This window comes from Haliotis cracherodii, unplaced genomic scaffold (genome assembly GCF_022045235.1).
Source record: "Haliotis cracherodii isolate W230 unplaced genomic scaffold, xgHalCrac1.p SCAF_39, whole genome shotgun sequence".
NCBI classification, from domain to species: Eukaryota; Metazoa; Mollusca; class Gastropoda; order Lepetellida; family Haliotidae; genus Haliotis; species Haliotis cracherodii.
The window spans coordinates 1,588,702-1,615,480 of NW_027266296.1; the positions used below are offsets into that span (position 1 = coordinate 1,588,702).

Below are 26,779 nucleotides of genomic sequence, written 5' to 3' on the forward strand. Positions count from 1 at the left end.
GTAAGAATAGGTCTTCAGCAACCCATGCCGTAAGAGTCGACTATGTCTGTCATAAACAACTAACAGGTAGTCAGGCTGGCTGACTTGGTTGATGTTTGTCATCGTATCCCAATTGCGTAGATCGATGCTCATGATGTCAATTACTAGATTGTCTGGTCCAGACTTCATTATTCACAGACCGCCGTCATATAGCAGGTATATTGCAGAGTGCGGCATTAAACAACAGACAAACAAACCTGCAACACAGACTTACGATTGTCTTAGCGCTAAGATAGATTGGTGGAACAGGGTCCTGGAGAGGATTACCGTGTCATTATTTTTCTACAAACTTGTCACATGACTACCAGTAGGTAACCTTTCAATTACTGAAACAAAGACAATCGAATAGCACTGCATATTGGACACATACTGCCATAATGGCAGCTTTTGTTTAGGAGACATTTTTTCGCAAATTTACAGCAAAATCCATCCAAAGATTACAAGTTGATCTATTTCATGGACTATATTTCGCACATTCACGGTGACTGCAAGAAATTCAACCTGGTTTCCAGTTCGGGTGGTAGTGGCTTGGTGATGATTGTGATGAATTTGACCGCATCCGCTTCTGCCCATTCACCTGGTGGACTTGCAAGCATGAATTCATCATGAATACCCAGATGAACCTAATCCTACAAGGATGAATATTTGCCAACACTCGTCTCATCATGTTCACCCAGTGTATGACTATCCACTCGGAATGAGATGTTGATGTGACTATAAACCCTCTCGTGCCTCACAAGGCAGCTTGAAAAGTATACTCCCTAGGGAGCTGAGAATGAAATTTGAACGCACTGATCAGCTGACCAGTATGATGATAATGCAGCACCTTGAGCACTCACTTAGACAGAAGACACAACATAATTCGACTCATGATTATATAGCCTGCTCACACTGTCGACCACAGGTTTGTCAGCTGATCAGCTCCACAAGTTTCAGAACGCTACCTCATTGAGATGCCCAACACAAAATCTTGTGACCATTACAACAACAAGTGATGTATTTGACTATACTGAGATCACCAGATCATCATTAAAAGTCCGGGATTAAAACATACAGCACGGTATCAGGTATTCTGGTAATAAATTAATCATAGACACAATTTTTATGGATAACAACTTCTTTAATACTGTAAAAAGCGACGTTTCGGTATAGATCCTTATACCGTTGTCAAGCAAGACTGAATGAGGGACTGACTGACTGATATAGAAGATTTAACGTGCGCTTTCCGACTGTAGCGTATTTCGCACACGGGCCTGGCCAGACCATTTAGTGTATTCCGAAAAGGGTGAAAGTGGTGTGTGCAACCCAAGAGGGGGCTTTTAGGGGTATGAAGCCAATAAACAGGTGATCATCCCATCCGCCTACTATGAACTCTTCAAACAATAATCACCTGTTTATTGGCTTCATGCCCCATTGGCTTCTAGCTATGTGTTTTCTTCCCATCGTGTTGTGATAGCATCATCCTTTGTTGTCACACCTACCTATGTTATCCCACTCATGTATGCCCTTGTTGTTACTGTTAATCCTCTACTTGCTATATATATTCTGCACTATGTCCCTCATTCAGTCTTGCTTGACAACGGTATAAGGACCTATACCGAAACGTTGCTTTTTACAGTATTAAAGAAGTTGTTATCCATAAAAATTGTGTCTATCTTGTCATCCGCCAACTTCTAAGTAATGCCTATCAAACAAATTAATCATGTTCACTGCTCATAACAAAATGGACAACTGAAATAAATCCTCGTATCAGTGTTGGCCAAATAAATGCGAGAGGCAGTATCCCCTTATTGCTGAACTGTTGTCTACAGGCCCATACTTGCCCCGCTTGTTTGTAGTAACAGAAGTACCACCATTTCACTATTAAGACTAGGATTAGCACTCAAATCCTGCATTGTCCATAGAAGGAACACATAACATGTACAAGTACTGTATTCCTTGTACTTAATGCCCCGCTCCAATAAGTGCCCCCTTAGCAATTACAGCAGTCTGTAGGTAATCTTTAAGCCCAAATATTTATTCGTTCTTTGTATATATTATAGAGTTATTACAGAAAACACAGGAGTATAAAAGGGGTATATGACTGCCAAGTAACTATTATCGAAAAGGTTTAGTTTCATTGACGTTTGAACTACGTTTAATATCTACTGCTCGACTTAAGAACTACAAATTTCAGCGCTATTGAGCACCTTATGATGGAAATTAGGCGCTACAAATTAATTATTATTTTATTGTCGTAAATTCAACTTGTTTTAATAAGCACCCCCCTTTATCAAGTGCCCAGGGCGTTTATTACGGCAAATACGCTATGCTGTGAACACATTCCATGAACTGAAATAGTTTAAGCCAACTTTGAAAACATGGTCTTATTCAGCAAAATACATTATTAATAATCTGACCTAACTTGTTGAATGTAATTACAACATTGTTGATCTAAAAAACAAATATTCGATGTAATGCAGTAATTCTAAAGTTTACAGTTTCAGATGATATAATTTGTGTTCCACTTTTTATTAAATTAAATGGAAATGATATTTCAGCAGTTTTCACTTGTCAGATTCATGTAATGATGTCAAATCTCAACCCAGTTGTCATACCAGGTCCTGTACATCAACGTCTACGTGCACTTGGGGAGCATTTCAAAAGTTCAATATAGAATAATTGCCTTAATTCATTAAGTTTTAAGACATGCCTCCCTCCAAAACTTTGTTCAGAAAATGATGACAATCCTCAAAGAGATTCTTTTGTCAATGAAGGCTACATTGCAATAATATCCAGAGTTGTTGGTGTGGCAGAACTTGGGAGTATTTCAAAATGACTGCCTTTGTACGCTACTCATTTAAATTCCTTTCCTATTCAAAGAAAAAATGATGATTAGAGCTGTTATTTGAACTGACTTGTCATGTCTGATGGAAATCTTGCCGACTTGTTAACCTCCCTATCCCTTAACAAAAACAATTAAGATTTTTATTCGACATTCAGCTTTTGAACTGTTCCCTTATAAATAAAACAACAACGACTAGACTGTCCCTCCCATGCACCCCTAGGGCTCACAGTGAGGCACCCCCCAGAACATCAACCAGCTGGGGAAGACGACAAGACTCATCACTGTGTAGGTCCAGCTCCCGAAGAAACACTGGTCCAGCAGCCTCATCAACACACTCTGCTTCACGTACATCCACGACGACATCAGCAGGTCCACGTAGCCGCTGTACTTGTCTCCCAGCACGAGGGTGTAGATGACAGCGCTGATGAAGAGGAACGATGCAGGCGACACTAGCAGTAGCAGCAGCTTCTGAAGCCATGTCAGAATCCTGGAACAAAAAAAAAGGGTTTCACTAGACTCTTTCTTGAACATGCTGCTCCATTAGCAGCACAGGTTAGGAGTGAGTGAGTATGGTTTTACGCCGCTTTTAGCAATATTCAAGCAATATCACGGCGGGGGACACCAGAAATGGGCTTCACGCATCGAGCCCGGGTCTTCGGCGTGACGAGCGAACGCTTTAACCACTAGGCTACTGCCCCTATGCACAGGTTAGGATTGGTTATCAGCAACTCATGAAGATCCCTGTGAAGATCTGGGTTAGAATTGGTCTTCAGCAACCCATACTTGTCGTAAGAGGCGAATAACGGGATTGGGTGGTCAGGCTCGGTGACTTGGCTGATGCATGTCATCACATCCAGCTGCCTACATCGATGCTCATGATGTCAATCACTGGAGTGTCTGGTCGAGACTCAATTATTTACAGACTGCCATCATATAGCTGGAATATTGCAGAGTGTGGTGTAAACAACAAACAAACAAAAACTTTTTTTTTTAGATAGGCATCACTTAGAAGTTGACGGATGACAAGATAGACACAATTTTATGGATAACAACGTCGTTAATACTGTGAAAAGTGGTGTTTCGGTATAGATCCTTATACCGTTGTCAAGCAAGGATCTATACCGAAATGTCGCTTTTCACAGTATTAAAGAAGTTGTTATCCATAAAATTGTGTCTATCTTGAAACAAAAGTTAGGTGTGCCCTTTGGAAAATATACTTTTGAGTCATCTTTGATCTCAGGGAATATCATTTCACCATTGGGTAGATAATAATAAAATAATTTGTTTTCTGTTCATTGAGTTTGATGGTGCCTTTTTCCGTTTCAGAATCCCAGGACCATTTTGTGAATCAACATCCTGTGCATGAAGCATGTTCCCATGTTCACTTCCCTTCGGTAAACCCATGTACTGATGAAACTGGGGGCATGGGTGGCCCAGTCGTCTAAGGTGCGACGATTCGCTGTGCAGAGTTGCATCCTTTGGGCGTGCCAGAAACCTATTATTGTGGGTTTGAATCCCGGTTTGCCCTGATTATGTTCCTAGGTTTGTGCTTGTGGGTTGCACCGAAGTGGTAAATGTCTGAGACCTGCATCACTTCTGGCTTTCCTCCCACATTAAGCTGAGATAAGCTGACACACCATGAGATAAATGTAATACTGTTAAAAGCAGTGTTAAAACCAACATTCTCACTCACTCACTCACTCACTGACGAAACTGATTGCCAAACATGCCCTCCGGACAACCAAAACTTTTTTAACAGTACCATTATAACTTAACCATCATGCCATTGGCACTCTAATACAAGGAACTTCACACACGGTAGGTACCAAAATGGTGTCCAGATGGTCACAAGACTGAGGATGTGGTGTACAGGTTACCATGGTAATAACAAGAACATATACCAAAAACTCAAATCAAAATACAACCACTCATGATCGTAACTGGTCGTTCTGGGATACAATACTATGATTCAGAAGACTCTCATTATTGAACTATTGGGAAATCCTGTACAATCCTTGTTGGATAACCTTGTAGGTCAAGCTGACCTGGGCATGTGTGAGCATTCTTTGTGAACACAGGGTTCAGATCATAGTTTGAGTCATGGAATATATGCGTATTTATAATTGAATTCATAGACATTTCTAAAGAGAAATTCTGCCTGACATGTCGCATAAACTTACGACAGCCGCATATAGAAATGACATCATGATATAACAATGTTTTATCGTGAAATATACCATGCTTCCTTCTTCAATGTGCTTTGTGATTTATCACGTAGCTATTTTATTTGGGATATCAACATTATGTACAGTCTCTTTAAGGATGTTTTAAAATATTTAACCAAATTTTAATAATGATGACTCCCTGAATAGAATCCGACCTCGGAAATGTCGGACAAGTCCATTTTATGAACAGGTGGGTTAAGTTTGGTATTTCCCTCATTTTCTCACAATCCTCAAGTCGATTATCTGTACCTTTTCTCTTAATACTGATTGTCATATCTCTTCCACTTTTGGATGCGATTGTTCGGCTGATGTGTAGCCGAGCTACATCTATAGGGAACAACTTATAAGTTACTTCCCTCTCAAAAATAATGTCTAACAAACGACGTCATCAATTTGGGACAGCATATTCAAAATCCAAAAATGATGTCATGATAGAACAAGTTTTATTATGAAAATAAAACATACTTTGTTGATAATTCTTCTTTGCGATTTATCGTGTAGCTCTTTTATATTTAAAAATAAGTGAGACACAGTCACAGGAACTCGTTATTGGTCAGTAAATAAAAATATATACCCCCTATATGTAAGTAGGGGGTATATATTTTTATTTACTGACCAAAAACGAGTTCCTGTGGACACAGTGCCTGAATGATGCATTATTCACTGCAGTACAGTGATGCCTGCACTAGATCTGTTGAGAAACTACGGGACACAAGCTGAAAACATGTAAAAAGGATACTTTGGATAATTACACATAGAATTGTTAAACTATTGGACTTTTGAAAATTTTACTGCGCAAGCAACTGAAAATAAATGGGTAATGGTGTTATATTTTGTGTATTCTACACAAATCTGTTATCTGGAGCAGTGAACACTCATTCACTCACCTGCTCTTTGTGGGGACGACAAACGAGCAGACGGGCATCATGGTGGCCGTGAGGAAGAAGGCCAGGGAGATGTTCATCAGGGCGATGGCAAACAGGATGAGGGACAGCAGGATGAGACCGATGCTCTTCAGCGTCTGCCAGTCCACCTGGAACTTGTCCGACTCGTTGTACTTCCTAGACGGGAAGAAAGACAATGTTCAGGACACCTTGTTTTGTTTACACGCTTGGTAAATTACTCCATAGAAGAGTAACGATATATCGAACGATTGATGTACTGCAATTGTTTGCCCTACGTTTGTACAATGTCTATAGAAATATGAAAACGCCAATGGCATTGTTGATAGTATGCAAAAAAATTTATAGTTTAAATAATCACAGTTATTATAAATAAAACATAGGTTATGTGTAAGTAAACTCAGATTTTCATAAATAATTTCAGAAATTCATAAATGATGTGTGATGATTAGCAAGGGTTACAAATATTTCATATTAGAGTTGCTCCCCTTTGGTTTGTGAAGAAACAGAGAGGAAAATAGGTGATTTTGAAATTGTCGGCCATGCTTTCATTATTTTTCTTCCATTGATAAAATTAATTATCAAACATTGTTTTAAGAGTTGGTTTGATACAATCGCAATAGTGAAAATAGCTCCAATAGTTACCAGTATTCATCATCAGTGAAAGCTAACAAAACCTTTTGTGGTGTGACGAGTGTTATGATATGAGGTCTGACACAAGACAGTGTAACTGCAGGATGTCAATGACCCCAACTCTGTGCACGAACTCTGTGTGAACCCCAACTTGCCTGATGGGCGGTCGGGTAGTCTAGTGGTTAAAGCATTCGCTCATCATGTGGATAACCCGGGTTTGATTCCTGACATGGGTACAATGTGTGAAGCCCATTTCTTGTGTCCCCCTTCGTGATATTGCTGGAATATTGCTCACTCACTCACTCACTCACTCACATTGCCTGATTATGTGTTGTGTAGAGGCAGCAAGACAAGCGCACATATAGCACTAGAAATATTGCTGTTCGTACAATGTAATGTAAGTGGCCAGGCTATGGCTTGATTCTTGGTTAAAATAGCCCACTTTCCTGTGCTAAACATGATTGGATCCCACATATCGATAGTCAAATCAGACAAAGTTTCACAAAATCAACATCCACGACTGGTACACCTTCGAATGTAAGTGATTTACCGCTGCCTGTCTTTGTTGACACGTCTCTTTCACCAAAAGACGATTGCCCATGTTTTTGTGTCAGGGATGAAATCGCAAATGATTTCATTATCTGATTGACTAGGTCGTTGCCTACGGTAGTCGCTATTTTTTGTGAAGCTATATGAGATAATAAAAGCAAGCTGATTGGATATCGTGTTTTCATTACTCGTGATCTACGCAAGGTGGCACCTGGGTCGAGCCAAGAAAAGTGGCCTTGATGTGGCAAGGGTAGAAACTAGGCTTCCCTCAGGACGATGACAACAACCAGAACCACTATTTTAGACAGACTTGGATCAGTGGTAGTGCTGATACTGCTTTGTGAAACTTGGCCCTAGATATGCGAACGCTAATTTCACTGGTACCAGCTTGCTTGTTGTTAAATGCTGTCAGACTGTAAATACTTGAGACTGGATCAGAAAACCCAGTGATTGCTATTATGAGCAAGAATCCACACTGTTAGGATACGCTGACATGCACCCAACACAACTGATGCCTGTAGCTCAAAATGACTAACTGTTGCCTGAAGTTATCATGTTACTCAACCATGCTATCCAGCGGTCTGGCAAAACGCGGTCGCAAATATCAAATAAAGTTTAAAATAATAACATTAACTGAATTGAATCTACGTGCTTGCTAAGCATATATATATAATACACTACTCAAATGTAGTTCGCGACCACCCATTTCTTCATATTACATACAAGAGTTAATCTGTCATGATAGAGTAATATGAAGGAATCAGGTCCTTAACGTCTTTGGAGTGGTACACAGCTCCACTCACTTCTTGATCATCCTGGGATACAGCAGAGAGGCACAGAAGAGAGCCAGGAGACCAAACAGCAGCGAGTCCTGCACGCGCAGCCGGAACGGCGTGGAGAACTGGGCCATGAGGTTCGGTCCGGAGTATGCCAGGAAGCCGAGCAGCATGCAGATGAAGACGACCGGCAGCAGGCTACGGAGTCCGACCTGCTGGGGCATCTGTAACCAAGATGGCGCTTTAGTAATCGTTGGAAGTTGGTGAGTTTAAGAATGTTAGGAATGAGTGGGATTATGTGTATGGGCTGTCAAGGTTAGGACAGTTAGTTGCTGGTGTTTGACTTGTTGATGTCAGTTCGAGTTCAAGCTATAAACAATGTAGAACTACAACAATCTTTCTCCTCTGTATCAATATCAGATAATAAAAGCAAAATAAAACTTTCAAATGTAACCATTCACGAATACTGCTTAAATATTTTTTTTAAACAAGAAACGGCCTATAATTAATTCCACTTTTAATAAGTTACTGCCTGATCACTTATTCATTAGTGAAGAAAAAACAAATTGGACAATTTCAGTAATCAAAGCTTGTTATTTGACCAAAACAAAATAAATCTCAAAGCTCACTTCAGATTCATCGCCTGTCTCTCCTTCTTCTTCCTCCTCCTCTTCCTCGTCTTCTTCCAACTTCCTCTTTTCTTTCTCCATTTTCTCTCTCTTTTCCTTCTTTCTCTGCTCCGAATCTTTCTGCTCTTCCTTTTTCTTCTCCACTTTGTCTTCTTCACTCTTCTCTCCATCCTTATCTGCATCTTGGACAGCTGCTGAATCAGCCTCTGGCTTCTTCTGAGAGGAGTCGGCGCCAATCCACAATGCTAGGGCCTAGGGTTAGGATAATAATGACATCATAGTTTTTTACAGTTTTGGTTGATGCACCTGCCACCCCAACATGCAAGGAATAATAATAAAAAAAAATATTTTCCTTCTCACTCATTTGTAAACAAATTACAGGCACAAACAACACATCACAGTCAGAGAATGTGGAAATGGAGTAATCCTTTGAACTGACATTTACAAAAATTACAAATAAATATTGAATACATGAAAAAAATAATTTCCCTTACATCATATTTTCTTAAATTGAAAATATTATAATTAATTGTATATTCATATACTTATCCTATCTCACACTATATATTTCTACTTCTTTCGATCTTGGTATGGAAACGCACTAGAACAAAGTTTCCAGCTTTAAAAAAAACATTACATCCTAACACATCCCAGCATCACCATGGTCACCACCCAAACAAATGGGTCACGTGTTGTAATCCAGTGCATAGCGACCTTACACAACCTGATCACCTGACAGAACCTGCCACATCATTCTCTTTCTCATTGTCTACGGAAGTAGAGAATTGAAGTTGTTGTTTTCTGCAATCAGCCTTCGACAGACACATTATTAAAACTGCAGTCTATGATGGGAACAGACAGATTATTTTGTTTGATTGTTTGGGTGGTGGGATGTGTTCAGGTGTAATGTTTTTTTGAAGCTGGAAACTTTGTTCTAGAGCGTTTCCTTCCCAAAATCGAAAGTCACCTATCTTTGTAATGAGTTAGTGAGTGAGTATGGTTTTATGCCACGTTTAGCAATATTCCAGCAATATAATGGAGGGAGACACCAGAAATGGGCTTCACATTGTTCCCATGTGGGGAATCAAACCCAGATCTTCAGCAGGATGAGTGAACACATGAACCACTAGGCTACCATGAACTAACACAAGGTAACATCCCACCTTGATGAGGCCAGCGGCCACCATGAGGGCGAAGGGGGGCATGTAGATGCCGATGGAGATGTACCTCTGCGTGCCGGACAGGATGTAGAAAAAGAAGGACTGGTGGAAACGTTCCAGGAGGTTGTTCAGACTGCGGAACACGCCCTCCACGATCCTGCCACAACATGAAACATATATTTGAATGTAATTTCTACTGTCATTCCTCAGAAATGTTTGATGATAGATATCCTCATTCATTTCTTAAATTCTTTTCTTGGACGTGTGAGAAAACTGTAATAATCATGATAATAACTCCCCTGGAAATGATGAAATTGTTCGTAAAACTATTTTCATGATAAAAGAAATTTAAGAACACATTTTCTATTTTCACAATACAACAAAATTTGATTTCACTTTTCTCCTAAAAAATGAAACCATTTTTGGTTGTGTTAGCATGGGAAGATATTTGGGCTTTTATTATTATATTATAACAGGGCTATTATTTCATACGAATATTGTAGATAGTTCTGCAGGTATTGATGTCAAATTATACTTGTCAAGAAACACAAAAGCCAAACCAACTGGAAGAAAAATGAAATGATGTAAGGGAGATAACTCTCCCTCTCAGAACTGCTTATTCTATCACACATAACCCAAACTGCTGTCATTGTCAGTTGTAATGATAGCATGCATAGTGTTGTTACACATGGTAAAGTGTGAATGAGATTAGACTGATGTGTGTCAGTTATGTTAACAGATACTTGGACTGGGACGAGTCCAAATTTATTACCCAGGTACCCACCACGCTATTACCCGACCCTACCCGGATACCCGCTATATGTCTCAAGACTTGGGTGTAAAATGTCCGATAGGGAATAGTTTGACAGTAGCCTCGCTAAAATGTATTTAGATACACGTATAAAATGATCTGGTCATGCATACACTGAAGTTGACTAAAGTTTTATCTTTATTCAAACCTATAAAGGTCAGAAGGAATGGGTGCATAGTCAGAAAGAAAGTGATTTCGTGGCATATGACTCGTTAACCAACATTTTTGGGGGCGTTTATAAAACCATAAACAAAAATGAATTTGGCTATGCTGACTAATGGACTCCTGTTTCCTGATTGGTTGATAATATAATGGGAGGGGATTTTGTTGCATTATTACATGGCCGACAAGTCCTTGTTACCCTTAATGTCAAGCACCAGGCAGGGTAACAACAAGTACCATCTTTTAATGTCTTTTGCTATGACGGCGCCGGGGAACAAACCCCGGACCTTCCCGCTCTCCGGGCGGACGCTCTACCTCTTGACAGCGGAGGCGGTCTCAATGTTACTTGAAGAAGCAACTTCTGTTCATCATCTTCCTAAGTGTAAACTGACTTTTAAAGTCCAGTTTCTCTCCTTACCGTAATAGGCTGCAATTATAGAGCTATATTTTGACTGGACTAACGAGTCTATGGATAGTCCAATCAAAATTCCGTAACAAAATCAACATCCGGTTAAAAAATAACATGGCAACTGCCGCGCCGACTTCATTAGATTGCAGGATTTGCAGAGCATGTGTGCAGTCAACTGTGCACCAACTGATATTTTCTCAATCTTTTCATGTTTTTAATCAAGGTGCTCAAGTGACTTTATGAACTTCACTTTATAACAATAAAGATCTTTATTATCGATCAGATAGTCTTGACTGAGCACCACCATTTTGTTTGAAGCAATGCAAGTATTATGAGAGGTGGAATCTGATTGGTCAGTAGAGATGACATAGAAGTGACATAACTCGTAATAGCCACTGGTGGCGCTAAGATCGAGCCCCAAAATGCCAGCCTAGATCGACAAGGGTGTAAACTGGACTTTTAAAGTCTGTTAACTTCTTTGCCTCGGGAAGATGTCTATCATATATATATCAAATAGCTGGTTCAACAAAATGGTCAGGATGAGGATCAAGATAATAAACAAAATAAGAACAGGCAGGTAATTTGTCCGAATACTCAAAGTCGGGCTATTTCAAAGCTCTGAAATTGTCTGACCTTCCTGACTTGTCCAGTCCAACACTTCTTCCCCTCTTCTCAGGTTCCCCACTCAAGGTCAGAGCCTCAATGTGAAACCTGTGGAACAGTCCATGGTTGCCTGTAGGGGAGCCAGGTGCCTGATACCACATCATGTTCAACATGGTCTTCAGAGCATGGGTGTAGCCTTCGAACGTCTCAGGGTCATACATGTAGTCATCCTGGCCGAGAGAAATTGTATGGTGCAGGAGTGAGTGTGTTAGTTGGGTATATGAGAGCTTGAAAATATTTTCAGTTATATTCCAAAATTAATGTGACAGGAAAGCCCAAAGTGTACAGGTCATGGATGTTTAACACCTTTATGAAACCACGAGCAAGGTTATGAAGTGTTCAAAACTAAGGGGTTTCTTGGGCCCCTGCGATCTTCTCCCATGATGCATGAAACTAATGTCAGTTCGATATTTATATAAGTGTCTGTGAGCAACCTACTAGCAGTGTCTCCGAATCCTTGTAACCATGAGGCCAACTTGGACCCAAATATCGGCCTCTGAGTCTTGATAGATCCTCAGATATCACTAAAATGGGCTGTTTCTAGGTCAACATTTAAACATACGACATCAACAGCAATATCTCACCATCTTGTTGAGAGTGACCTTGACTCTTTCCTTGCGGCAGAGACGGACTACGAGATTGACGAAGTCTAGGTTCGGGAGCTGACCGTTGATGCCCTCCAGCTTAATGTTGAGATAGGCTGTCTTCTCAGGGGGGATCTCCAGGTTCAGAGCGGCCTGGATCTGACCACTACGTCCGGGCAGTCGGCCAGGGAAGATGACTGCAGAAGAACAATACACAATCGTGAATGTACCAATCTCATTAAAATCAGATCTTAGTTTTCGCTATCGCTAAACAAAGATCTGAGGACATCCCATTACGGGTCACATCAGAATGACCTTTCATCCGACCAATCAAAGCGTCGCTTACCAGATCATGAAAGTGTCAGTCAGAATGTGTTTTCTAATCATGCAACCTCGAAAACGTTAATACGGGGTATTCCGAAGGACAGTTACATCAAGTGTCTCTCGCTTACGTGGGATAACGGAGGAGGAGTTGCACAGTATGGGGGAAGCACTGCCATACAATCATAACCATATATTAGACATTCCGGAATGTTCATTTGTTCAGTTTTCAAAATTTTAATCGAGAACTATGTCAACATATTTTTCAAGCACAGCCTGAAATGGAAGTCGCCAGGTTGAAACGAGTGCCGTAAGGCTCCAGAAAGCTGCTTTCTCACTGGCTGGTATCAAACTTCTTGTTATTCGTTTCAGTGTTCGGTCAAAGTTTGCGAAAGGTCGTTCTGATGTGACCCGTAAGGGGATGTCCTCAGATCTTTTTTTAGCGGCAGAGAGAACTCAGATCTGATTTTAATGAGATTGTGAACGTACTGACTGAAATGTAAGTAGGTGATAAACATTTGGGATGGGTATTGGAGGCTTAAAGTGTATCACAATATGTTATGATGCACAAGGCCGTATTGCGATACGCATTATGATATATTGTATAGATCTAATTCTAAATTTTTAATTCAGAAGCAATCTGATACATTGAGGTATGAACTGAAGTTCATAAATGGAACAAAACATAATGTTTAATCAGTCAATAAATACACAGCCATTTTGGGGCCCAGGATGTGAAGGCATTTGGCAAGTATATAACATTAAACACATATTAAAAATCATGCTGGCCAGGACAAAACTGTTGGTGTTTTGGTCGATATGCCCTGGAGGGCCAGAAAAAACTTTGTAGGTGTTTTGCCCAATACACCACGGAGGTCCTGCGACGAAACTGTAGGTCTATTGGTCAATATGCCCAGAAGGGCCATCACAAAACTGTAGGTGTTTTGGCCAATAGACCATGGAGGTCCCATGACGAAACTGTAGGTGTATTGGTCGATATGCCCAGAAGGGCCATCACAAAACTGTAGGTGTTTTGGCCAATAGACCATGGAGGTCCCATGACGAAACTGTAGGTCTATTGGTCAATATGCCCAGAAGGGCCATCACAAAACTGTAGGTGTTTTGGCCAATAGACCATGGAGGTCCCATGACGAAACTGTAGGTGTATTGGTCGATATGCCCAGAAGGGCAATCACAAAACTGTAGGTGTTTTGGCCAATAGACCATGGAGGTCCCATGACGAAACTGTAGGTGTATTGGTCGATATGACCAGAAGGGCCATCACAAAACTGTAGGTGTTTTGGCCAATAGACCATGGAGGTCCCATGACGAAACTGTAGGTGTATTGGTCGATATGACCAGAAGGGCCATCACAAAACTGTAGGTGTTTTGGCCAATAGACCATGGAGGTCCCATGACGAAACTGTAGGTGTATTGGTCGATATGACCTGAAGGGCCATCACAAAACTGTAGGTGTTTTGGCCAATAGACCATGGAGGTCCCATGACGAAACTGTAGGTGTATTGGTCAATATGCCCAGAAGGGCCATCACAAAACTGTAGGTGTTTTGGCCAATAGACCATGGAGGTCCCATGACGAAACTGTAGGTGTATTGGTCGATATGACCAGAAGGGCAATCACAAAACTGTAGGTGTTTTGGCCAATAGACCATGGAGGTCCCATGACGAAACTGTAGGTGTATTGGTCGATATGACCTGAAGGGCCATCACAAAACTGTAGGTGTTTTGGCCAATAGACCATGGAGGTCCCATGACGAAACTGTAGGTGTATTGGTCGATATGACCTGAAGGGCCATCACAAAACTGTAGGTGTTTTGGCCAATAGACCATGGAGGTCCTGTGACGAAACTGTAGGTGTATTGGTCGATATGACCTGAAGGGCCATCACAAAACTGTTGCTGTTGCGGCTTTCTCACCAACTTCTGGGCGGGCTTCCCCCCCTCCCCCTCAACACATAGGGAGCAGCCACATTCACACAACGGGATAGTCCGGGTCACTGTGACCCCAGGACTGGTAGATTCCAGGGATGACTGGGCCGCTGTGACCACAGGCTCGATCAGGAGCACCCCCAGGGATGACCGGGTCACTGTGACCCCAGGTCCGGATATCGCTAGGCTGGGTCAGGAGCACCCCCAGGGATGAGTGGGTCGCTGTGACCCCAGGTCCGGTAGATCCCAGGGATGACCGAGTTGCTGTGATCCCAGGTCCGGATATCCCTAGGCTGGGTCAGGAGCACCCCCAGGGATGACCAGGTTGTGGTGACCCCAGGTCTGGATATCCCTAGTCCGGGTCAGGAGCACCCCCAGGGATGACCGGGTTGCCGTGACCCCAGGTCTGGATATCCCTAGTCTGGATCAGGAGCACCCCAGGACAATGCAGAGGTCTTCGACATCATCATTCTCATTAGCAGCAACCGATTCAACCCCCAATTTGGCAAAATATTAATAAATTTGTATTTTTATCATACAACTTGTTTTGTTGTCGTTGCACAAACCACGGAGGGCGCATGACCAAACTGTAGGTGTATGGCCGATATGACCTTGAGGGCCATGCCAAAAGTCAATGTGTAAATGGCGGATAAACATCAAAAAGTCTAGTCCTAGCTCCTACTTACACTCCGACGTGGTCCCATGATAGCCATCCAACCAGGCCTGCATCCCCACCTCGTCATACTCCGGCATCAGGAAGATGATGTCCTTGGCTAGGTAGGGCTTGTCTGCAACACCAGCATCAGCATCAGTACACAATGGAAATAACGAGGGAGATATTACACCATTATATGATGTAGCAGATCTCACAATAACAGCCATTTAACACAACAACGCATTACATATTAGTGATTGCACTCCATCATCATGACAAGCGCAGCTGAATTGGAACTCTGTTAGTATATGGAAAAGAGGATACAAGTGAAATATGACAGTGAGTGAGTGAGTATGGTTTTACGCCACTTTTAGCAATATTCCAGCAACATCACGGCGGGGACACCAGAAATGGGCTTCACACATAGTACCCATGTCGGGAATCGAACCCGGGTCTTCAGCCCGGGGAGCGAACGCTTTAACCACTAGGCTACCCGACCACCCCTGAAATATAACACTTTGAATGTGGACTAATATCATAGAGCCTCATCAACCTGAAATCCTAAAGTACAGTACAGAGTTATCTGTACTTTGAAGCAAGTTTCAAGCAATTATTCCATGATTGTGCAAAAATGGATTTTACCGTAATCATAGAGAAATATTAAACGTTCATCCAGTGTAAAGGTGAGGTGAAATTGGGTTTAACGTCGCGTCCAAGATTATTGCACTTATATAGCGACCTGCATGCACGTGTGTGTGTGGCTGCTTGTACTAGTCCGGACTGATGCCGATTTATAGTGCTAGCTCACTGAGATATCATGCCGCAGTTTAATATGAATACCCCACTCAGACACAGTATACTGACTACGAGCCAACCAGTCCTTGTATTAGCCCTTTAATGCCGAGCGCCAGACAGGGTAACAACAAGTACCATCTTTTAACGTCTTTTGGTATGACGCGGACAGGGATCGAACCCCGGACCTTCCGCTCTCCGGGCGGACGCTGAACCACTAGACCACGGAGGCAGCCTCGAGTGTAAAATGTCCAGATTCACAAGGTTTCACAGGATAAGATATGACAGGGTGAGCTAATAGCTAGCTCATTGAGATACCATGACATAGTTTTAACATGGATACCCTACTCAGACACAGTTTACTGACTCTGATCCAACCAGTCCTTGTTTTATTCCCTTCATTTCTAGCTCCAGGCAGGGTAACAACAAGTACCATCTTTAAGATATTTTGCCATGACTCGGAGGGAATCAAAGCAAGGATCGTCCTCTCACCAGGCAGACGCTCTATCCATTATACCACAAAACAGGGGACCAAGATAGAATTCTTCTCCTCATATTGTACATACTTCTGAAGTGTCTCGCTAGTGCCATCATGACGGCGATGCCCCCACTGGTCTGCTCATCCTCTGCCAGCCAGGGACGGAGTGGCGCTGATATTACGACAGACTCAGTGCTAGACGAACGGCGAGCCCGCAGGATCGCATAGATGTTCCTCCCTGGGATCTCCTGGAAGCAAATAAATATATCATGGTGAGGTGAAATGGGGTGTAATGTCGCGTCCAAGATTATTACACTTATATTGCGACATGCATGCATGTTTGCTGTGTGTGTGGCTGTTGTTCTAGTCCGGAGCGATGTTGATATATAGTGCCAGCCAAATGAGATACCATGACGTATTTTAACATGGATACCCCACTCAGACACAGTATACTGAGTCTAGTGGTAGAGCTGCCGGATATATATATATATAAAAAGGAGGTATGCTTGAAGAAAGATTCTGTGAGTTGGCTAGATATCTGAGGGAGATGAGGATCTCTACTTACTTTATCGACTGGCCCAAATGGGTATTTCAGTGAAAAGTTCTGCGTGTAGACATCCAGACCAAAACTCTGGAACTGCTCATAGATCCAGTCTTTAGGAGTTGTCCTGCAAAGGGAGTTCAAACATGACACCATTCCTTTCTTTCATCCTAAGGCGACACTTTTTTTATTTCTTGGTTAACGGATTTCAAACTCATTTCAAAAGTGAGGCAGGCCAATTTATAAAAAAAAAAAAAAAAGCCTCTCACATTTTTTTAAGTTGATTTTGTCCTAAAAAGTTAGGTAGGTATGAAAAAAAATATCCTGGCATAACAAAAGTAAAATAACTGAAGTTTTCAAGAACATTTTTTATATCCCTGGCACTCAGCTTGTGCACAAATGGCAACATAACAATATTCATGTCAAGGGTGGAAATGCATGAAAGACGCTGTTATTTTGGCAGCATGGGCAACGTTTAACTCTTTCAACACCAGCCAACCAGGAGATTACTGCTGTGACACCAAGTTCCCAGAGACTCTTGTGTGATAGATGAAACCAACATTTATCTGCTGAAATTATCTGCTGAAATTAACATCTTTGCTACTACATGTTTGGCCATACACTATTTGAAAGGTCTAATAAATCCTAAGGCTATTGTTTATAAATATGAAAGTTATGTGTATTACATTATTTAAATAATTCATTAACAACTAAATAAAGTTCGTTTTAAATAAAAATAATGTAAGCTAAAACATTCATAACGTCCAGATTGAGGACCAATGAAGCGCAAATTTAACGATTTTTTCGGCAAATATAAGAATTCATAAAATCCACTTACCCATTTCTTTTTTATTTTCATTTGTTTACGTTGTTGGAACATTATTTTTAAAAGAACTACAAATAATATCTGTCATCACCCATTTCCCGATGAAAGTGGCTGTCCGCTCACTAACATGAGGAAATACCTCCGTTTTCAAAGCTTCGTATGAATAACACATATGTCGAAGGCTGCCATGTCAGTATACATTAAAAAAACTTATATTGTTTCACCGACAAAATCTGCTACAAGGTTCGTGATTGGTCAAATTTAAGCACGTGACCTAAGGCAGCCAATCAAATGACAGCAACGGTAATTTTCAGACTTTGGTGAAAGGTTTGGGTTAAATCATGTGTTTCTGAACATTTAAGAATGAAATCGCGATCTACATTAAAAATAACGAACTTTATGGATGCATAGAGCTAGGTTACGAGCTGTGACAAAGATTTCTTATGCATATATTTTGACATTAAGACATCGTGTCCGAGCAATGAAATCGAGGCGACGAAAGGCGAGATGTCATTTGACTGACGATTACATGCGATCGCACGAAAAGTTGGAAATAATAACTAATATGTCAGTTTGGCAACTTTTATAGCTATATTTTTGATGATTTTATTACTTTGTAAATTAAGACGTTTCAGCACGTGAAACGTCTTTATTTTGCTGTTTGAAATGTTCGTTGTCGAAGTGTGTCCGAGAATTTTATTTTCAATAACATTGTGGGAAATAGTGTCTAGTGAATACATTTTTAATCTATAGATAAAAAAATGATAAAATCAAATGGAATACGTATTTCGTAATATAATTATATAACCTATTTTGACGTGACTTGGACGGTCTACCGTGCGGTGTGTCTTGTGGCTTTGAACGGCCAACAGTGTTGAAATAGTTAAACTAGTCACCACTGCTCTTTGCGTTGACAGAAGATCCCAGCAAGAAATATCAGAGTGACTTCCCTTTGCTTTACGCTCGACGAGGAAATGAAATCTTTTTTTTTGTTTGAACTTTTTGTCGAAAAGATCGGCGGTAATAAAAAAAAAGGGTAATTTTCATTTTTATTTTTTTTTAACATTTGGACTTTGAAAGAGCGGCGCATCCGTAAACCAAGAAATAAAAAAATTGTCGCCTAATGATCTTTTGGGTTGTAGTAAGATTCATCATGTTCTGACATGTTTTCACAAATCATGCAAATGGTCCCAATTAGTTCTCTTGCATTAACTTGGGGGCCATCACTGCTGTATCTCACACACATGGACCATCACTGCTGTATCTGACACACAAGGACCAATCATCACTGCAGTATCTGACACACAAGGACCAATCATCACTGCTGTATCTAACACACAAGGACCATCACTGCGGTATCTGACACACAAGGACCATCACTGCTGTATCCGACACACAAGGACCATCACTGCTGTATCTGACTCACAAGGACCATCACTGCTGTATCTGACACACAAGGACCATCACTGCTGTATCTGACACAAGGACCATCACTGCTGTATCTGACACACAAGGATCATCACTGCTGTATCTGACACACAAGGACCATCACTGCTGTATCTGACACACAAGGACCATCACTGCTGAATCACACTCACAAGGACCATCACTGCTGTATCTGACACACAAGGACCATCACTGCTGTATCTGACACACAAGGACCATCACTGCTGTATCTGACAAACAAGGACCAATCATCACTGCTGTATCTGACTCACAAGGACCATCACTGCTGAATCACACTCACAAGGACCAATCATCAGTGCTGTATCTCACACACAAGGACCAATCATCACTTCTGTATCTCACACACAAGGACCAATCATCACTGCTGTATCTAACACACAAGGACCAATCATCACTGCTGTATCTGACACACAAGGACCATCACTGCTGTATCTCACACACAAGGACCAATCATCACTGCTGTACCTGACACACAAGGACCATCACTGCTGTATCTCACACACAAGGACCAATCATCACTGCTGTATCTGACACACAAGGACCAATCATCACTGCTGTATCTGACTCACAAGGATCATCACTGCTGTATCTGACACACAAGGACCATCACTGCTGTATCTCACACGCAAGGATCATCACTGCTGTATCTCACACACAAGGACCATCACTGCTGTATCTCACACACAAGGACCAATCATCAGTGCTGTATCTCACACACAAGGACCAATCATCACTTCTGTATCTCACACACAAGGACAATCACTGCTGTATCTCACACACAAGGACCATCACTGCTGTACCTGACTCACAAGGACAATCACTGCTGTATCTCACACACAAGGACCAATCATCAGTGCTGTATCTCACACACAAGGACCAATCATCACTTCTGTATCTCACACACAAGGACCAATCATCACTGCTGTATCTAACACACAAGGACCAATCATCACTGCAGTATCTCACACACAAGGACCATCACTGACTTTTCATCCTTCTTCAGCTGTTCCATCAGCTGTTTATTAAAGTTGCTGATCTCAGCGTCGTTGTAGAACTCGTTCTCCACGAGACCCGGCAGCAGGGCGTTCTCGGAGAAGTAGGTGCTGGCGTTGAGGGGCTGGTACGCAAGGAGGAGGAACCAGACCAGTCCCGCCATGTACAGCAGGATGCTCAGCTTCTGGTTGTACTTGGAGATGACGGCCACAAGCCGCTGCCTCTGTTTGGGGTCTGTCAACAGCCCCATGATCAGCTGGCTTGATTAAATCTGTGAAGAGAATAGATAATGATGTGATACTTATAACAGAAAACGAGCCGTGTTCGGAATTAGAGTGAGTGAGTGAGTTGGGTTTAATGCCGCTTTTAACAATATTCCAGTCATATCGAGGCGTGTCAGCTTAATGTGGGAGGAAAGCCTGAAGTGATGCAGGCCTCAGACGTTTACCACTTCGGTGAAACCCATGAGCACGGGTATGGTGCTGACAAACCTAGAAACATAATTGGGACGAACCGGGATTCGAACCCGCAATCATAGGTTTCTGGCGTGCCCGAGGGACGCAACTCTGCACAGCGAATCGTGGCGCCTTAGACGACTGGGCCACCCGTTTGGAATTAGTCCCGGGGCACACAAGAGTTCCTGCTATGGTATTTGAAGGTCAGGACCCTTTGAATTTTTAACTTTCAATAATTGGGTTCTGTGAAGGATTGCTAGACTTTAAGGTTTAATTTCGAGTAAGTATGGTTTTATGCCGCTTTGAGGAATATTCCAGCAATATCACGGCGGGGGACACCAGAAATGGGCTTCACACATTGTACCCATGTCGGGAATCGAACCCGAAACGCATGCATTAGTTAAAACTCAAATGTATAAAAACAGCCTGCATAAATACCCAATGAAGCTTTTCCAGCATGCGTCCAAAGGAGCTAAGTTCCGAAACACAATTACGAGCTAATTTACATTCTGAGTAAAGCCTATATCACTGGTATATCATGTATATATTTAGAACAGTTGTATACATCTAAAACATTATTTCATTTTTCAAAAATCTTAAAATGTTTACTAATTTTGGGAAATACAAAACATGCCCAATAGAGTGATGAATAGATGAGTGAAAAAATATTGGTTACCCAATGAAAATTGTAATAACTCAATTAAAATCGAAACCCTAGAGTAAAAACTCAATTGCTCAAAAAGTTGACTGGAGCTCTGGGTACTTACTTCGGATTACAAGATAACTCCCTGGTCTATATCCCCTAGGATCTACAGTAGCAAGCTGCAGCCATGGCGTATATTGTACATGGCTATAACAACCTCATTAATTAATTATCTCGTTAAACTGAGAAATACGTAAAATCAATACCTATCCAGTTTCATCTTACAACTGAGCAATTTCACCTATAGTGAACACAAAGTGCAGCAGTAGAGGGTAGAAACTAACATTTTTAGTACACTCGTCTTTATGATAACATATAGAAAAACCCATAAAAATGGCAAATTTCTAAGAGTCTATATGATAACTATTCGGCAGTTTGGCCAGGACGACAGGACTAGTGACAATTTCTAACACTGAAGTGGACTTCAAGGTCTAAGAAAACATAGTTGCTGCAAGATCAATAGATTGTCATTATTAATGCATGTAGTCATTCATCAAAACCTCAGTAGGCCTTACATGGCACTGTTAATGTTGTTGGTAGATGTATAAACTTGTATGTACCATCAGCCATAATTTGGAGGTACACTGGTTTGTTTCAGATTTGTGAGGGTTACATTTTAATGACATATTGTTGAACATGTTAAATAATCAAGTGAATTCAAGTGATTGAGTGCTAATCGATAACAATATGTGGATGTACCGTATTCACCATATAAAGCGCCATACCCCAACAAGCGCTGTAGTTCCTTCAATTTCTACATTCCATTGATGACGTCACATAGTGCTATAAGTAAGTGAATGAATTGGTTTAACGCCACTTTGAACAGTATTCCAGTTATATCATAAAGAGTCAGCTTGATATAGGAGGAAGGCCCGAAGTGAAGGTCCCAGATGTTTACCACATCGATGAAACCCACAAGCATGGGTATGGTGCTGACAAGCCCAGAAACAATCTGGACCAAACAGGAATCAAGGGACGCAACTCTGCACAGTGATTTGCGGCGCCTTAGACTACTTGGCCACCAGTGCCCTTTCAGTGCCATGATGTCATACAATAAGGTTACCAAGTAGTGGCGCCATAGTCAAAAGAATGTTGAGGTTGGTTGGTTTGTAGTTTAACGCCGCACTCAGCAATATTCCAGCTATATGACGGCGGTCTGTACATAATCGAGTCTCGACCAGACAATCCAGTGATTGACATCATAAGCATCAATCCATGCAATTGGGATCGATGACATGCATCAACCAAGTCAGCCAGCCTGACCACCCGATCCCGTTAGTCACTTCTTACGACAAGCATAGTCATCTTTTACGGCAAGCATGGGTTGCTGAAGAGCTATTCTACCCCGGATCTTCACGGTTCAGAAGAGTTCCTCCCAAAAGACATCAGTCAAAGGGGACCAGCTCCAAAAAAAGAGTAGCCGATTTAAAACAAAAACAAATACATATGACTGGTCCAAATGGACCAGAGAATTGTGTGAAAATAAGGAGAAGTTACTTAGTTTTATACTCCTGAGTGAGTGAGCGAGTGAGTGGAGTTAAACACCCGTTTTTAACAGTATTCCAGTTATATCGTAGAGTGTCAGCTTAATGTGGGAGGAAAGCCTGAAGTGATGCAGGTCTGACTCTCAGATGTTTACTCATTGTCAGAATAAGTCCCCAGTAACTTAAGCTGGTTAACCATATGTTTTGTTTGTTGTTTAACGCCGCACTCAGCAATATTCGAGCTATATGATGGCAGTCTAAAAAATAATCAAATCTGGACCAGGCTATCATGAGCATTGATCCACGCAATTGGGATACAATGACATGCATCATCCAAGTCAGCGAGTCTGACCACCCGATCCCATTAGTCGCCTCTTAAGTAACTATATGTAAGAGGTGACTAAATGGATCCGGTGGTCAGACTCAGTGACTTGTGATTTGTGGTTGTGGGTGTGTGGTGTCTTACAATGAAGAATGAACCAGGGGGAATTATGCAGTTTTCTATTCCGGTTGTAATCTGAATCTCACAATGAAATAACTAAGGGAGCAGGAATGAAGATTTCCTCCTCCGTTGTTCAATGTGCAACATGATTCAATCAGAAGATACCACTAAAGTAAACAGATGGAAGAAAGAAGGGACCCGATTTTCCGACATCAACATGTCGGCATTAGCTTAAAGGGCAAGTTCACACGGAAATGAACCTTTTTTTCTTTTACTTTTTCCACATTAAAAGTGTTAACATAGAAGTGTCATAGACAAAAATATAAAAACATCATATTTAATTAACATATTTTTTGCACTAAAACGATTTATATTTTTCACATTTTCCAAGTGTTCTATTTCCATAACAAAAACACCATGGCTTATGTCCCTTGCAATATGACGTCATTGGTGCCAATTGATAAACATTATGACGTCATCATGCTTTGTTAGAGCCGCTTCACGTGGTGTAGGTACAGTTTTGTGATTCTAGCATCTCAGATGCCAGCCAGAATTGTGTTATGCTGAGTCACCACTGCGCCGGAGTGTGTCGTAGACCATGTTGTTTTACCGCAAACTGGTCCTTGATATCTTTTGCGTTGAGAATAGACAGGGACCCAGTTGAATTGGCACCAATTACGTCATAATCTAAGGGGGATAACTCAGGCCTATTTCGCTCGTAAAACGAAGGCCTCATAACGGCATATCACTTTCACACTATTGTGAGCTTCCTACTTTCACTGTGAAAAAAAATGAGTGTATATTTTCAAACACAGATACTAACTAATTCTAAAATTGCGTTTTGTTTAGAAAAAGAAAGAAAGTGATTTTTGCGTGTACACTTCCCCTTAAGGCTTAGAACATGAAGATAACTCTAACTAGATGTGATTATTTTATATTGTAACAGTATTTACAACCAAAATAGAAAATATTCATAAAAAAATATAACTTCTCTGTATACAGTAAGCTAAGTGTGAATGTTATACAATAGGTATTTCATGTTTCAACAAATATATGTTCTGATTTCCTGCCAGACAACAAAAAGATCAATAGATGACAATGATATTTGTGCTGTGTAGAAACATGGTAACGAAAGTAGAATCAATGTTACCAAGAATAAAGCAAAAATATTACAACATAAATCGTTATTATTTATATCATAAACAAAAGGTGACGTTTTCGCTTGACCTTCAGTAGGCTCTTTCACCAAATGAAATCGGTCATGTTTTGCCTGCACCCCAAAAAGGTGTATGTAATTTTTTTTAACCCAAACGAGTTCACACCCCTAGAAATTTCATAACCCTGATCATATTGTAACCCTAAAAATCAGAAACTTTGTAACCCTATTTCATATTTCTAACAATTCGTTTATAAGACATGATTGCAAAAATGTCAATCTAGTAGTTGACGGTAGTGGACCAGTCCATTCAGCATGTAGGGATGATAGCACAGACTCTGTTAAGACTTTGTATTTTGTTCTTATTTTTCAACCACACAATCAATGGACTCACATTCATTAATTCAACCATTCCTCCACTATAACTAGTATAACATTCACATACAAACTATCATCATAACACAACTCCAATTGAGACGACACCTGGGATTACTGTTAATGTACACAACTAAATTAGATGTGACACTTTTAGCTCAATCAACAGGTATTGGGATATAAATCGAAATTAAAATTCCATTTATAACATACTTTTTTAGACAGGGTTACGATATTCCTATCAACTTGGGTTCTCATTTTGAAGCTTTCGGAATTAGTGTAACCCACCCTGAAATAACGAACCATTACTCACAAATAATTCTGAGGATGGGTTGGTTGTTTAACGCCGCACTCAGCAATATTCCAGCTATATGACGGTGGTCTGTAACCTGAGGATCGGAAAGGGGTATATAAGTATTAATCTCGTAAAGGTGTAAAGGGGAGTTTGATCGGAATGGGTATTAATTCTTCATTCAAATGATCATAAAGGGATGCTTGATCGGAAAGGACAGTTGGTGCTCCGGCTGATCCAGTGTGTCGTTGTACACTAACAGCTTGCGTCCATTAAGATACTGTCGGCAACTACTTAGCCTGTTCCTGATCCAGTATGTATGTAGCTTTTGCGGCCATTGGCAAGACACACAGTGTAAATATTCACCAACCGCATACTTTGATCAGCTGTTAATATTGGAGTTCATAAATTGAAATTAATTGGAAACCCTTAAGCCAAATATGAGAGGAAAATATTTCAGCCTTAACAGGAGAGAAAAGAGTGCTCATGCTCAAACTAAAACCAGCCTGGCCAAAAATGCCTCAAAAGTCAAGAAAATGGGGAAGGAATTAAAATACACCCAACAAGAGCTGAAATCTTCAAAGGAATATATCGAAAAGTCAACTGAACCTTTGGAAGATTCTATCAGCCCATTGGACGAGGCAGCACAAAAAGAGAAAAACATGAAAAAAGACTTGGAGTACTGTGAAGAACTGTTGAAAGACAAAAGAAACCGATTAATCATGAAACATTGTTTTCTCCATGTTTATCATTGTTTAATACAGACTCCTTATGCTTCTTTTCATATTTTGTTGTTGTAGGTAAGACATTTCCAGCTTAGGGAAATCTTCTGCATTCCCTTAATGACCGGCACAGTTGATGCTGTACTAGAAATGGTGCCTGGAAGCTGAGATGTGTCATAAGTTATTAACTTACCCCCAAAATTGGACATTTACGCCACATTTCAAAGTCATTTTTCTATTCCCACAAATTCAGTTTGGATGAATATTCACCTAAATTGGCCATGGATTACTGCTGTTATGCTACAATAATATTATGGTTTAATTCAAATAAACAATTTCTTAAAATGTTACCCATTTTTTAGACCAAAATGAAATTTCTGGCTCTGCACGGTGGTGTCAAAAAGAGCTTTACTGAAAGTTAATCAGGCAAGTGGGAGAAATACCATCCTATGATATGTATTTCTGAAGGATTTCTGAAGCTAAATCAGTGATTTGTTAAGACAATATGCAAAATTTTAAATTTGACTGAGCATTGCTAATGATAGGAATTTGATCAAGATTAGAGTGGTTGTACGAGTGATAAATTTCTTGTCAGTCAGTTTTCCAAATACAAAATTTGGCATTCCTTCTGAAAACATTAAAAAAACATGCCCCACTGACATATGCAATTAAGTTTCTGTCAATAATATTGTTACCTGTAAACAGAAAACACTTGCCGGGAACTCTCTTCCGGTACTTTTTAATCCGGAAATTGCTCAGA

The 26,779-nt window shown here is 40.8% G+C and overlaps 1 protein-coding gene across 3 annotated transcripts; it reads right to left on the reverse strand.

The window, feature by feature from the left end:
• LOC139478119 (glycosylphosphatidylinositol anchor attachment 1 protein-like) lies at positions 1-26,769 on the reverse strand. 3 transcript variants are annotated; one of them, XM_071260442.1, is made up of 14 exons: positions 26,715-26,739; positions 25,907-25,918; positions 25,319-25,394; positions 20,384-20,661; positions 17,129-17,231; positions 16,652-16,811; positions 15,325-15,426; positions 12,370-12,566; positions 11,756-11,955; positions 9,744-9,897; positions 8,581-8,832; positions 7,979-8,175; positions 5,979-6,152; positions 1-3,353 (listed from the first exon to the last, which is right to left on the reverse strand). In XM_071260442.1, the coding sequence occupies exons 4-14, from the start codon at positions 20,638-20,640 to the stop codon at positions 3,083-3,085; spliced, it is 2,067 nt and encodes a 688-aa protein (XP_071116543.1). In that variant the 5' UTR covers positions 20,641-20,661; positions 25,319-25,394; positions 25,907-25,918; positions 26,715-26,739; the 3' UTR covers positions 1-3,082. The 3 variants fall into 3 exon arrangements, with proteins under 3 accessions (XP_071116543.1, XP_071116542.1, XP_071116541.1); XM_071260441.1 differs by lacking the exon at positions 25,907-25,918 and having other exon boundaries at positions 26,715-26,752; XM_071260440.1 differs by lacking the exons at positions 25,319-25,394; positions 25,907-25,918 and having other exon boundaries at positions 26,715-26,769.
• Positions 26,770-26,779: the final 10 nt, after the last annotated feature.